The 15,989-nt window shown below is 36.3% G+C and overlaps 1 protein-coding gene across 11 annotated transcripts in view; it reads right to left on the bottom strand.

The window, feature by feature from the left end:
- The window catches only part of RALGPS1 (Ral GEF with PH domain and SH3 binding motif 1), a 92,832-nt gene that overhangs the window by 33,084 nt on the left and 43,759 nt on the right, over positions 1 to 15,989 (bottom strand). For all 11 annotated transcript variants that reach the window (XR_016458789.1, XR_016458791.1, XR_016458790.1 and 8 more), the window contains one exon: positions 1,078 to 1,215. Coding sequence is in view for 4 of the 11 variants with exons in the window: in XM_090121177.1 (XP_089977303.1) it covers positions 1,078 to 1,215 (138 nt within the window). In the remaining 7 variants the exon portion in view is untranslated. The remainder of the gene's footprint in view (positions 1 to 1,077; positions 1,216 to 15,989) is intronic.

Genomic DNA, 15,989 nt, shown 5'->3' with positions numbered 1-15,989 from the left:
ATCTGAATGAACTCTAACACTCTCATAAATACAAGTGTCATAAAGGTCCGTAAGATTGGTTCTTCAAGGCCATGTTTTAATTTTCATTCTGATTTTAACAAAAGCAGTTAAAATTAATGCAATGTAGGAAGTTGCCCCACTGCCAAAAGGAAAGGGTCAGTAAGATTTCTTTTGTCAAAGTATTCGGAGACAAGCTGAAAGTCACAATAAGAATATGAAAGGTAAATACCCTACCACTTCAGAATCATACACTATTATGCCTAATCCATAGCTTTAAATATCTTATATCAAAATCTACAACAAAGAACAAGGGCTGGGTACTTAAACATACACAATATCTCACCTAACTTTCTCATAATCTAAGATCTAACCTTTTTTTTTTTTTTTTTTTTTTTAATTAAAAACATTCCCAAACTAGAGCATTTAAATGTTCTGAATTTATTTAGTTATACAGCTACATCAAGTTTTTTAGCTTGTTCCATGTATAAGCAATGAAAATTCATGGTAAATCATCAGTAGTATGCTCTGTATTCATCAAGACCCCCAAAGCAGCACGTTTCTTGACATGAGGCTTTGCATAACAGGCTAGAATTGCAGAAATGAATTTTAGAGCACAATTCTGTTAACAAACAGAAGTAACATAATCTTCCTCACTAAGTGAGGTATAAGAAAAAGTTTAATAGAGAATTTAACAGCTGTTGTATTGAAATATTTGTATTTAATTCTGTAAACTTTTCATCATGACACAACAAAATGATTATAAAATTGACATATTGCACACTCCAAAAACATCGTATCTACGAGAAAGGAAAGATGTATTTCCCACTTACTGCTGGTACTGTCAGCTGTACTTGGAAATATGTCATTTGTAGCCCATTTTCAGCAGTAAATGCCACACAATTCTGTTACAGTTCTTACAGTTTAGGATATATGCTCATTTGCCTAATTGTGTCCAATTCCAACTCTACCTATCTTGTCCTCTTGCGCTGCCTTTACATAGGTTAGAAACCGCTTATCATGTTATTAAAGACACTTTAGTTAAGACTTAATAGGAGTAAAAAATAAAATATTACCAACCATAGTTACAGGAGACTTGCAGATCAGCTATTATTCGGAGAATATTGTTCATTTGATTGGATCTTTGTTCATTTTCCATAATGCTGCCTGAAGCAGGATATGCAGAATCAATGTAGATTAAGTCGAAGAGATAAATTCCTGAAACAAACAAATCAATCAATCTGGTGTTTCATATAGAAAAAGTTGCACAGTTATTAATAAGCAAAATGGCCAGCAACTATTGACCACCACTATCGTCTAGGTTCATTAAATAAAGGATTCATGAGTTCAAACATGTCATAGCTTGTGTTATAATTCTATAGTATGTCTTTAGAAAAGGGACAGAACAGGTTTTGCTTTTGTGCACTTCTGTAGACTGATGTCTACTATGAAAAATTTGCAGAGCCATAACCAGTGAATATGAGAACTTAGCATTTTTGGCTTTTCAGTATATCCCTTATCATGTGTAAGCAATCTACCGCCAACATTTTCTGGTGTAAGTAAGAGCACTACTGGTATCTTCTTGTTTATTTACAGTTAGTTTCCATTCCATCTTTCAAATTCAGCTAAGAACTTCCTCTGGAATGCATGATAAAATCATAGCTCTGTGGAAGAACTGCATTGCAATCTGTAAGAATAGCACTGAAATGTGCTGCAACTCACACATGCAGGGCTGTCTCAGACACAGAACCTGCCTGTGCAGCCTTGCATGGTGAGTAGGACAAGCATCTTATCCTTTCCACGGCAGTTTTTCAGAAACATCTACGTTCAAATAGGCTGAACAGAAATTACCACATGCACTTCATTCAGATATCACTGCAGCTATTACTACTGTGTGTCAAAAACATTACCTCAGTCTGACTTTTCTTTAAAGGATTGTTCTGACATTCAAAGCCAGCTAAAAGTAAAAAGTTAAACTAATATATTCCTAAACTATTATAAGATGACTAGAGAAGTTTGTGCTTCTTTTTTGCATAACAAAGAAAGGAATATTCTTTTCAACAGGAAAATAACTTGTGCAGCATAAAAATCTGCCATATTTCCATATCACATTTTCCATATCAGATTTTCCACACTCTTTCTTGAGCATGTATATAATTAATGACTTTTTTCCCTCTCATGTTTTCTTGCCCTGCTTCAAAAAGAGCACTCTTACTGTTTCAGGAAAAGAGCTAGCTGGCTCAGTTACTCTTCCAGCTTCAGCACATTACATTCTCTCAATAAATTCCAGCTATTAAAGCAACAGGAAATGCAATTGTGCTAGTCAAGCAGAATTTTCTCAAAATTTTGGAAAGCCACTACAATAAATTGAATGGAGCACCTCTAAGCAACACACTCCTTTCTGAAACAACTTTAGTATGCTTGCATTAATTACTAATAATCTTTGGAAGTGTATTAAGTGCGTGCAGTGAAAACAAATTATTTTTCATGTTATCTCCTGGTAGTAAGTATGCCTCAAACTTACTCATTCAAAAAAAAAAAAAAAAAAAAAAAAAAGATTTCCATTTGGGAAAATACAAATTCTTACCTGAAATCAAAACATAATTATGTGTTCTCTAGTGCTCAGTTACGTACTACTACTATCATCTACAGCAGTAAGTTACAAATCAGCAGCAAGAGTCAATGGAATTCAAGGAAAGCCATGTGGCTTACTGAAGTTTGCTCCTTCACGGTTCATGAAAAACAGCTCAGGAAATTTGTTAGATTTACACAAATACTAAGTATCTGCAGAAGCACAATCTCCTTCAATGTTGAGTTCACCTGACGCTGCATTAACATGTAGTTTTATAGTTCAGATTCAGACTTGCTGTGGAATTCTACATATCTCAAGAACTATCTGCATGATCTGCACTAACTTTTCTCTGTCACTTAGGAATAGAATCACAGAGTGGTTTGAGTTGGAAGGGATCTTTAAGATCATCTAGTTCCAGCCCCCCTGCTATAGCAGGGACACCTCCCTCTAGACTAGGTTGCCTTCAGCCTCATCCAGCCTGGCCTTGAATGCTTCCAGGAAGAAGGCATTTACAGCTTCTCTGGGCAACCTGTTCCAGTGTCTTTATGGAGATCTTTACAAGAATTTTTCTCACTAGCTTGCTCTTTATCTGATTTTGCAGATATCTGACAAGCTGATAAGTAAGGAGTTCACTGCGTCACAGATTGGATTTTGTCCAGCATCAGCCAGGTTGTAAGCGTCTACCTTATTTCTTTCATTTAAGCCTATCTGTGCATGTATTCTGGAAAATCCTTCCATTGCTTAGGGAGTAGTAAGTAAACAAATTATACAAACTATCATAGAAAAATGAAGAAATAGACACAGAAGCAGTGAAAAGCGGTAACAAATTCAATTCATTCTGAACTATCAACGTTTTGCTGAGAAAACATAAGGCTATAACTAAACTGTCGCCCAATCTTACACAGACTATCCAGTATGGGCTAGAGAAGACTGCATCTTTATGTGTTCTGCCCGTGAATCAGTAAAAAGTGCTCCAATGGACACTGTTAATTTCAGAATCTCACCAGAAAAAAAAAAAAAAAAAAAAAAGATGTTTAATCCTTATAAATGAGTGGAATATAGTTGGATTAACAACACGTAAACCAACTGGCATTACCTCTCTAGAGTAGAAAAAAAGATAAAAGATGCTTAGAAATCAGGTCAAGTTTTACAGTCTAGTTTAGCTTCCTTCACTGGCTCAGAAAAATCTTAAAATATTTCTTCCCATGTCAAAACTGCTCTCTCCTGAGAAGATAATAATTCTTACAGATACACTTGCAGTTTATGAAGTGGAGACTCATATGACTCGGACTACCTTAACACTTCAAGTTTATAAGAAATCTGGGGTATTTACTACTTGCTAAAAAACATCCTGAATTTGTTGTCAGTTTTCACTTCTACGTATTTCTACCTCTAGAATGACAGAACTCGGTACCATTATTGAAAACCTACCTGACTATTAAATGACAGTCAGTGGAAGAGGGAGTGACTGAGTTTGCTCTTTACATTTGAAGTATTGTCCTATTAATTAACTTACAGCAGCGCATGTCATCTGTCTACACACTTGCAAACTGAAAAATAAAATTTTCACTTAAGAAAATTAGGTGAATAGGCCAACATAGTTACTTTTGTATTTTTACTGTGGGTAGTAATTTAAATCTAAAAGATCACAGTTAATTCCCCAGTATACTATCTACTGGTAACTATAAAGGAGTCATTGCTGCTGGCAAGTGGTGCTTGCTGCCATCTTAACATGACATTAGAAACAAACAGTATTACTCTTTCCACTTAGCATTCCTGAAGTTTTACCTAATTTCCACATCTCTCTATCTCTCCAGCTTTGCAGGAAAACTAGCAGTCTCTGCTAAATCTGTCAGTGAACTGAATGTACATCTACTCTATAAATATCCTATTAAATGACATGAACTTGACTGTTTTAAAAAAATAACCTAGAATAAATCACCTCTCCACAGGGCACAGTGTGGGTTCTCCCTCGCACGGTCTGACTACAGCCTGTCCCCGCTTCTGTATGCATTCACTGTGAACTCCTATATACATTATGTGATGATAGGGATAGATAAGAATCAATTTATTTTGCTCAGAGAAAACACAAAATCATTCCTCTCAGCAAAAGACTTCAAGACCAGCCTCTGAAAGGAAAGACTCAGATTTGCACTATGCCAAAGAAAACACAAACCACTAGCTTTTCAAACGTTGGCTTATATTTGTGCTACCGTGCACAGAAAAGGCTTTCAAAGATGTGAAACCATCGGGATATTTTCCAGAGGGTGAGCTCATGGGCAGCTGCTTCCACAGGCAAAACATTTTCCAGTGATATTGACATTTCTCCATTGTTACTAAAATCAATTTTGCAGCTGGTTATTGCATGTGAATACTATATTCATTAGTTTATGGCATCATGGAAATAATGACACAGGAAAAGCATGGCTGAATAATCTATAATTAAATTCATCAATAGAAATTACAGCATGTAAAGAAGAGAGATTATTTTTAAATGACAAAAAAAGAACTACAATACCTAGCTCTTAAATTTATACTCTAGAGCTCAGTCAAAGCAGTAATATTACCAACAGTTTAAACACAGAAAAACTGAAATACAACACAAAACAGAAAAGCGAACTTGAAATGTAGGAGTCAGTGCAACCAGATCATACATTTTGAGCATTCCATCTACTAGAGAGCAACTTCCAAAGTTAAGTTTTTTTTTAAAAGTCTTTTCCCACATACAGTATTGAAGTTCTACCATACTAAGTAAAGCAGGGGGCAGAGAGAAACTACTTATCAATTGAGTAACTGGTTGAAAGTCAAAATCACTATAGTCAGCAGTCTGTAAAACCAAAGACGCCATTCTTAGCAGACTAGCTCATAGTCAGAGAAAAGACTACAGTTTTGTGGTATCACTGGTTTCACAAAATTTGGACATTTTCCACTGACTATGGGCTGGAATATTTTTCTATATAACCAAAGTTATATACTGGTTAGTCTTGTTAGGACTTGGAATACTCTAAGAAACTGAACATGCATCTTTTCCAAGGCAACAACATGCACTTTGTAATAGATATTGCCAGCCTAGTGGCCAAACAAATATGATCACTTAGAGGAAAGTAAGGGTAGGATTAAGACCAGTTTCATTTATTTCTATCTGATGCCAGTTAGCCAGAACACTCACATACACCAATGCATACTATAAGGTTGTCAAAAGGACAAAAAGCTTTATCAGAGAAAATATTTATATTATTTTTACTTTAACAGTTCCAAATTCTGAAACATTCCCAAGAAATACTGACTTTTGGCACTTCTTACAATGTATCACATGCTTTGACAGCAATTTCTGATCCCTGCCCAACTGGTTTTCCTTCTTCGATCTCTTGTTGAGAAATCTCTATAAGCCAAATGGGGTTCAGATCCACATGAAGCAGCACTGCACACTTGACTCACCTATGACACATACCACTTATGACCCCACGTTCGTTTGCCACTATGTCTGCATTCTTACTCAACCTTCTCATTTTACCTGTACATTATAGCTGTAGCTTTTTTTTTTTTTTTTAATTAACCTCAGAATGTTTGATTTTTTTTTCCTCTTTGCAGAGTATCCCTGTTATTGTGATCTAATAATTACAGGACCTTAAAGAAGCACCTCAAAACGTAAACTTATTAATATACCCCTTTTCTGCTCAAGCTTCAGGATAACTAGTAACAAGGAAAACCATAGTTGTTGTTTTGTTGTGTTTTGTTTTTAATATCATTGATGCTAAATAGAATTCACAGTAATATTTAAGTAAAAGTTAACTGAGTACCAGAACATCTAAAAAATCTCACACTCTGTATAGATAATGGCTTAAGTGACATACAAAAACAAAACAAACAATAAGACAAGAGAGACGCAGACTCAAAATGAGCTGTAAATATCTGTTACAATTTGTGGGTCACTGAGAAGTCATGCAAGTAAGATTAACAAACAAAGTTTATAGGTGTTAGTGACATTCTCCTGGATAAACCAGTACAGAACAAGTCTGAACAAGCATATCTAGAACACCAGAAAACCCCCTATTGTCAAATTTACAAACCCACTAATGCAATGCTCGATCTGAAGAATGGGGAACATTTTTATAATCTTTCATAAGCTATGCTAGAAATCAACAACAAAAAAGTATTAAATACATGCAGATTAAATTTATTCTCATTGCAATTTTTCCAACATACTACACACCATAAGTACACAAATACCTGCCATTCTTGGTATACTAACACAGCAAACCAGTGTTTGGAACAAATCAAACTACACCCTGGGATGTGGAGAAAATTCGGAAGATATTTGTTTTAAAGTATCTTAATGATGACTGCTACAACAGGAGTTGTTGGGAATAGCTTGACATAGGAATATGGACAATTGTTTTCATGCTGAAACCATTGAATGTTCAAATGTTCAAATGATGAACTTCCCAACTCTTGATAGACTTAAGATCTTCTGTTTATTATTTATAAAGAAGGCAGGTGCAATCTGCATATGCATATTTAAATTAGAATCTCAAAACCGTTTCCTCATGCAGTTTCACTGGATTTAAACTATAGCATATCTCTGTAAACATCAGAGCTCTCTGGCAAAATTCACACTAATACTACAAACACTAAAACAAGGATTGAACTAAATTCAGGTAACTTCTCAAGTAAGTACCTTATTCTTTTTTGTTACAAGAAAAGAAATATATTCATGATCATATTTCAAGTCAGACTTGAAAAAAAATCAGAGGTGGTCCCAAGAGATGGCCATCAAAATGACTACAAGATTAGAAAACTTGTTCAAGGAAGAAAGGTTAAAGAAATTGGCTTTGTTCAGCCTAGAGAAGTGAAGGTGCAGAGGCAAGTACTAACCAGTCTTTTACACTTAAAAGGAGGTTATAGGACAGACGGAAACACACTATTCGGATATACAGCAACAGAATATGAGATGATGGGAGAAATTCAGGTTAGTCAGCAGAATCTGCCTGCGTGACATAGTTTGATAACAGGACTCAGTATGTCAGGTTGACGTTGGACTTGAAGGTCATTTTGAACACAGATAATACTGCAAAATTCTGTCTCCATATTAATTCTTCACCGCGAGAACAAATATTAGAATTGGTTCCCCAGTGTTGCGGTTTGAAGAGTTAATTAAGTGAAACCCCTCCCTCCCCTCAGGAGAAAAAGGAGGGGGGTTAGGAAGAGGGGAAAAACTAAACTGAGATAGGAGAAACTAATTTATTAAAAGGAATGTCAGATAATGCAGTATAATTAAGAGTAATAAAATGAACCAAAAATAAAGCCAGAGAGTTGGTCTAAATCTTTACTGGCAGACCCTTCACTGCTCATCTCCCAGAAAAGACGAGAGTGCTCTTCATTCATCCCCCAGTATCAGAAGTCACATGGAGGCTCCTGGGAAATGTAGTACATCCCAATGTATCTCCCTCTTGGAGAGTCAGAACTCACACTATACTGCTAGAGAGAGAAACAGGAAACGCAGCTCCGCAGTGCAGCATCTCTGCACCCAGCAGCCTGTTGCATGATGTTATGATATGCAATACTGATAAAACCAGGACACTCAGAGAAAGAGGCCAATTTTCCTTGCTGGAAATATTCAAGATTCTGCTTGCTAAGGCCCTGGATAACGTAATCCACAGCCCCTGCTTCCAGCAGAAAGGTGGACCAGATGAACTCCAGGGGCCTTTCAGCCACAGTCTCTCTAATATTCTTCAATACGTATGCTATAGCCTGTGCTTCCGTGTCTGTTATTATAGGAGAGGATGGAGTACAAAAATTATATTGACTAATTTGTTGTTACAAGGCTATGTGTCTATTCAGACAATTGTCACTGATTTTAACTGAAAAAAGAGACTGCTTGTAGCAGTTGCTTTAATCACGAGAAGTAAGAAAAGCTGATATTGAAAGAATACATAACTGAAGAAAACATCTTATTTTGGCTTAACTAACTAAGATTTCATGTTGGTAAGATGCACATTTAAATATGTTGTAAGGCTTGTCTAGTGAATAAACAAGAACATGTTAGTAAGTACTCTGAAGTAATCAACACCATCATTGTATCTGAAACAGTGTTACATATTCCAAGCAAAAAAGCACAGTATATGGCATGCAAGTCTGCCAATTTATTATTATTATTTTTTTTCACTTGAAAGAGAAATATATAATAAAAACAAAGATGTTCTGTATCGGACTGTTTTCTTGATCGTATGACATTTCTTGACTGAATCAAACTAACTTCTCATGCATATGCTTATTATGCAAAACATCAAATTCTCTCTTTTTCGGTTTCAGAAACCAGAAAGCATTGCAGGAGGGCCACGTTCCCACCCTGGTCTTTTTTGTACCTGGAAAGCACAGAAAAACAGCTTTGGAATATTTACTCTGGAACAGATACTCTATTACAGGCCAGCATTCCTCAAAAATGATGACATCCAAATTGAGAGTTTCACTGGAAACTTGTTTCACAAGTTCAGTAAGTTTCAGTAAGTTTTCAGAGGAGAAAGAATTTATCAGAATAAAACTTAGGGATCATTTGGCAAATGCACTTCATAGGTTAAAAACCAGTGTCAACATATCACCTATACAAAGCATTGCTCTGATATGCAACCCTATCTCCATTAAATAAACACAAAATCACAAATAATTCAATAACTTCAGTGAACATTCTGAAAACTATTTTACTTCATGAAAAACAAGAAACTAAAGTTACAAGGTACAAGAGGTATTGCATACGTTTAGGAGAAACAAAAAGTATGAATAGTTGTGTTCTGACAGAGGTAGCAGTGACAAACTAAAACCAGTTTAAAAATGCAATATTTCCAGAAAGTACTGAGAGATCTGACCCAACTGGCACTCACAGTATTTTCAAACACTACATTTTTAAGAAGTGGATAACAAAAGTAATAAAATCCACGCTTGCTACTACAGCATGTGCACAAGTACTAAAAACAGTTCCACTCAAAAGCAATAGTTTCAACAACTGGATAGAAAAAGCAACTACATCATTCTTAGCCCTTTGAAGGGCTGAGCAACTTTAAAATCAAGCATTCATTCAATAAAATTCAAAATTAAATTCCAGGACTGGTACAACTTTTAATTCCCTCATCTGCCAAGAGCACGTGTGTTATCCAGTTTCTTCTGGCTCCCTCTGTAAATGGAAAAATAAATCTAAGAAAAAGAGAGAAGCTTTTAATCATACTATCTTCTCAGAAGCTTTAACATCTCTTTAAGATGACTTAAGAATATCAAGTAGTTGATGTATTCAAGTCTTTGATACAGCACACATAAGTCATGCTCTAGTTAAAATCTGTAGATTTTAAAAAAGCAGTATTACAAATATCACTTTATTTATAACATAGATTATAAAGCTAATATGTAACATGCAGTTCGCAGGCTTGATAAGAGTGCCTTGCTATAAAATGTTGCTTCTGTTTGTACAGAAGTGGCAACCAAAGAGAATACAGTACAGTTTCACAAATGTTTTAGAGATAAGCTTTTTGTATCTGCTTGGCACTGGTGAGGCCACATCTGGAATACTGCAGTACAACACAGACATCAAATTGGACAGAGGCCAATCTAAGACTACTGGGATGTCCTGACAAGCAGAAACAGATGGCACATGAGGGAAGGCCTAAGGAACTGGGCTTGTTTAGCCTGGATAGAAGGGGCCAGAAGTGCAGAACATAACTGTGGTCATTTCTTTAACAAAAAAAGGACTGTGTGGGAGTTGTACAGATCAGAGCCAGATTCTTCTCAGACATGCACTGCGACAGGACAAGAAACAACTGACATAACTTGTAGCAATGGAAAACCCACTTAGCATAGCGGTTAAGAAAAATCAATTGCTGTTAGAGGAGTCAAGCACTGTAACATCTCCCAGAAAGATGGTGAACTTCCATTTCTGGATATTTTCAAAACTCAGATGGACAAGTTCCTGAGTACCCTAATTTAATTTTTAAATAAGCTCTGTTTTGAGCAGGAGGTTGAACCAGTTAACCTCTAGAGACCCTTTTTTCTGCGTGTGTGTCTTTCCCTTCCTATGGTAACTTGCCAATACAGCTATGGTACTGGCCTAAATATTTGCACCTATATTCTGACATTCTGACAGAAATCTGCCTAGAGAATAGCAATTGTGATGGATATTCTAGCAAATAATGCTCTTCCTAAAATATCTGTGTTTATTATTTTAAATTCATTACCAGATTTTGAGATCGCTGATCATCAAGCAATGCTCACATATGTTCACAACTGTGCAACCTCACCGTAGACCAGTAATGAGTGAAGTAGCCAATGTCTGAATAGTGAACCCAACCCTACTCAACACTGCCATTAATTATATGGGCAATAGTGACCCTTGGAAAGTTTGCTGATGATACAGAACTGAGGAAGTGGCAAGTACACAAGAGGGTCATGCTGCCATCCAGAGTGACAATGATAGACCAGAGAAACTTTTCACGCAGCACAACAAGGAACAGTGCGTTCCTCTACCTCTGGAGCAACAACAGGCACGAGGGCTTGCTAGGGGAAAGCAGCTTAACAGAATAAGACCTGGGAGTCCTGGTGGACACCAGGTTGAATGTGGGCTAAGAAGGCTACAGATTTTTGGCTGCATCAAGCAAAAATACTGCCAGAAAGTAAAGAGGGGCGATTCTTTCTCTCCAAGTCAGGATTGGTGAGACAGCACCAATTCTGGGCTCTCCAGAACCAGAGATGTGGACATAATGGACAGAGTCAAAGGGCCATTAAACTGATAAAGGAACTGGAGTATCTCTCCTATAAGGAAAGGCTGAGAGAACTGGGAGTGCTTAGCCTAGCAAAGACAAGGCTCTGGGATATCTTACCAATGCCTGAAGAAATACCTGAAGGGAGAGCGCACTAAGGACAGCTCATTTCAGAGGTGCCTGCTACTACGACAAGAGGCATTGGGCACACAGTAGTACACAAGAGGTTTCGTCTAAACACGAGAATGCACTTCTGCGCTATGTGGGTAATGGAGCACTGGTATAGGTTGCTCAGAGATCTTCAAAAGCAGTCTGGACGTGCTTCTGGGCACCCTGCTCTGGGTGCTGCTGCCTGAGCAGGGGTTGGACCAGATGGCCTCCAGAGCTGCATTCCCACCTCAAGCCATCAGTGATTCTGTGATATAATATACCCTGCTGAAAGAGATGCATCTATCTGGTCTTTAATATTTGTCTTTACTTACATGACAACTTTGATTATAGCTAGGGGGGGACTTTGTGCCTCTTTCTGAATCAAACTCTAGTAACAGATTCACTGAAAGTATAAAAAAATTGACTTTTTTTCCCAGAAAAAGTTGATAAATTGGAAGTTGAAAGCTTTCTAGCTCTTGAATGGATTTAGAAACAATCAGTCTTTGCTCTGGTCCAATAATGTGTCAATGGCTTCTTCCTTATTTTGCTCTATCCATAAATGTGATTTTGTAATGCTTACAGTTTTTTCTCGTCTCATTTTGTGTCCTCTAAGTCATAAGAACAGGATCAAGAGCAAACCCAATGCACAACAGAAGTACGTGTGCCTTAAGTTGCTCAATGTAATTCTTCAATTTTCTTAAAACATTAAGAAGTATTAAATAACAAAGAATAAACTTGAATGGAACTATTATTTTTTCACTAAATAAATTATTTCTAAAATTGCAGTTTTACTCCTCTAAGGTTGTTTGTGAATTGAATGTAATTCACTGAATAGTTTTGGGTGAAATTTTCTTCTGCTGATCTTGATTTCCTAATCAGAAGAATAGTTGTCATTTGTCTCTTTGTTGTTTTCTTTTTTTTTCCCCAAAAGCTCAATTCTGAAACGTTTTATTCAGACAGAGCAACTGCTACGTTAAACCATTAAAGTGCAGTTCATTTTTTTATGTTTAACATTGTTCAATGCTGCTTCGGAAAAAAAAGGAATAGTCTTTCTGTGTAAGAAGATACATGACTAACAAAACTGCCAATGCTTTTAATTGTCATGTTGCTACTTCCCTTAGTGTTACAGATTGAGACTGACCTTTTCAAACTTCATTAACTTTCCCACTACAGTGGTTTCTCAGATCTGTCATGGAAGCATTTATTTGTATTCGGTTCTTTTTTTGCAGAGACATTAAACAAATGGACAACATCTATCCTTTTAGGAATTCAAAGAAAATAACAGTGATTCAATATCATAAGCATTTTCTGCTAATGCCTGGCAGGGGCAGCTGGAAATATTAGTGCTCTTAAAGAGACACAACATTTCAGCATAGTTACAAATGTACAGGCTCTAAAGGAAATGAAAGTAATAAAATTTTGGTGGATTGTCTTTTCAGTCTGACAGCTGATTTAAAGTGCTTTAGAGAAAACTGAACATTCCTGAAAGGCATTCACTCTTACTTTTTCATGCACTGCATCCTCAACTAAGCAGTCTAATGTCACAGTGAATATCATGCAAACACAAATTGTTGCTAACGTACATAAAGTCTTACTCTTCTTTACTCAAGTATATTGACAACTTCAAAGGGAAAATAAAATAACCTGGAGCAGGGCTGCTACTCCAAAGACCACTGAAAAGTACCTGAAAATATCTAATACTGACTTTCTGAGAAGTCTCACCTGGAATACTAAAAGAACCTCAATGAACTCATTTTCTGTATTTAATGAAAGGAATATTATCATTACATCGTACTTAGCCATCCCAAAACTAAAAAAAGAATATGAGTTCACATTGCTTCTGAATAACCTCAACCTAATGGATCACTGGAGTTAAACATTTCACATTTGTTACTGTAGCAACAGAGCCTAACATAGCAAAACAGAAAAATAAGCATATCAGAAATCAAACAACTTTCAAGATACCAGTGTGTGAAAGAAAATGTTACCAGAAGTTAGAGTGGAATTATGTTTAGGAATTTACGTCCAAAAAAGCCTCTGTCTGATGCAAATTATTCCTGCACCCAATGAAGCAGGAAAAATTTCCAAAGTTGGCCGAAACTTCCCAGCACAGTTTTCCACTGGACCACAATCACAGACTACTACCAAATTGTATCATTTCCCCCCCAAAACCCAACCATTTCCTTTTGCTCTTTCCATGAAACAGGAAAATACATTATTAAAAAAATTAATATTGTAATAGTGATTATTTCATCATTCTGATGTTACCTAGCAGCAGAAAGAAGAGAATGCTACAAAAAGGGACGTAGGAAAAGGCAAATACAATAGCTGTTTGTGAGACTCAGCTTCCTTTCACCAGAAAGCTGTGGTTTGGAGACTTCCTGATATAGATCTTGTATAAATATTTATGTGTTTAAGTCTGGGTGGCATTTCTTCTTTACAGCATTTCTTCTCTGAATCTGTCAGTTGAATTTCTATTCCCCTCTATGCACTTTTTGCTGTTCAGTTTTTGGATTCAATAGATCTTGTGTCAAATGAATTCAGCAATTCAACTACACACGCTTCACAAAGTAATGTGTTTGTTTGATTTCCCAAAGCTCATCTTTTTAAGATTGCCACATTCTTAACTATTTTGCTTAACTCGAGCTTCCAATCGCTGACCCAAAATTAATTTACATGACCAAATGTTTTACAGTATTCTATTAAGTTCTCAAAGCCAAGTTTAGTGCTATACCACTCCTTGCTGACTGAATTACTCTGGTGAAGAAAACTGTCAGCTTTCAAAGCCAAAATGAGCTGTGATCTTTCGCTATTCCTAGAATCTGCTATTCTCCAACCTGGGATTTGAATAGAAGTTGATCTCTGAAGATTCTCGGGACAAAAAACAAATGCAACAGCTGTGAAGTGCTTTGAAAAACACGTCACTTCAATAAAAGCAACAAACTCCACTCTATTACAAATCTCAGAAAAAGGCATTCCCACTTGGTCCAAACAGAATGCCTGCACAAAGCGAATCCTGTTCTTCACTTTTACAAATATCCAGTTCTATACCAGTCAGCTCAGATAATCTATAAATGCTTGGTACAAATAAAAGCTACCTACCACCTAGTGAAGAGGCACATCTTTATTCTTTGCAATAGACAAACTGTAACTGAAAGAAAAAGTAAGGCAGCTTTGTCACAACAATTTTGAATGACTCAAACAGAAAAGTTTCTGGAAACAGGCTATTCAAAGAAAAAAGCACTCACCACCACTTAATCAAAAAGGTGATCTAGGTAATATTGCACTTTAGATTACTCAGAAATGAGAATGATCAAATAAACAAGGTCTGACTGATTCTGCTATTTTGGATCCTTTTACTTACAATCTTTTTCTATAAGAGAGCACCATCAACTTAAAAACATGCAACAAAAATCTTTAGCCTTCTTCATGGGGTTAAATTCCTAGGCATTTAATTGCACTTGTGTAATTGTACTAAGATCAATGGAACTTAAATGTATGCTTATGAACTTAAAAGTTGTCACTAATGATATATAAACTTGGTCCTAAATAAAGTTCTTCAGAAATTCTGAACCCTCTTCTTGGAAATCTCTTACTTATGAGAACCTTACTGCTTTGAGGTGTAACATCAAGTTAGAAACATGTATTTTTCTATGAAAGCAAAGAACTGGAAACACTCATTTTTAGATGAAAATGAAATATTCGACTCAAACGTAAGTGCAGCAGGCGCTCACTTTCCCAGCTCTGTAAAGAGCCAGGATTCAGAGAGATTCTCCTCACTTTTCCTGCTCCCCATTTCTCTCTCTCAAGAAGTGCTACACATCTGTAGATTGAAACGGCAACCTGGAAATTAGGGATGGTGAATCACAGATAAAGCTGAAGAAAACTCACTGGATCTTCTGCTAAATCTGTCAAATGAAGAGAATTACCACACTGCAGATCAAATAAGCTTTTTTCTTACAGTATAAAATTACTGCATCTGGAAAGCTCTGAAATTCTTTAATCTTAAGTATCCAAATGCCCCTAACTAAAAGCACTACAAAGGCCACTCCAGTCCCTTCTTTGTGTTCTCTTTGTCTAGAGAAAGAAGTAAGCTTTCAACTTAAATTACAGAATAATGACACCACAATGAAAGTAGCAAGTGAGAGGTGCTAATATTCCCTGCCACACATTGAAGATCTTCAGCATCCAAGGCCAACAACAACCAAGGCTGCACATTGAATGTACAAGGAATTCATACTGCTAAAGCATAGAGAATTACTAGCGTAATGGATCTAAATCTCCTTGCTCATCATTTGACTAATCTAAACGTGCTCATATTGCCTTCCTCAGTTTCTTCACATTACAAAGATCTTCAAATTTGTCTGAAAAAATTATGAACAAATAAATAATTTGGATACAGCTTTTCAAAGATGACCATGATACAGAATTACAGTGAGGTAAGTTTGGTTGCTAAGTTGTTGACAAAAAGGTGTATAAAAATGAACTTCTTTATATTGTTAAGTGTCACTTTTAGTTCCAATAATTTC

The sequence above is a fragment of the Phasianus colchicus genome, chromosome 19 (assembly GCF_987193195.1).
Source record: "Phasianus colchicus chromosome 19, bPhaCol1.hap1.1, whole genome shotgun sequence".
NCBI classification, from domain to species: Eukaryota; Metazoa; Chordata; class Aves; order Galliformes; family Phasianidae; genus Phasianus; species Phasianus colchicus.
This window is presented reverse-complemented; position numbering and strand designations above follow the sequence as displayed.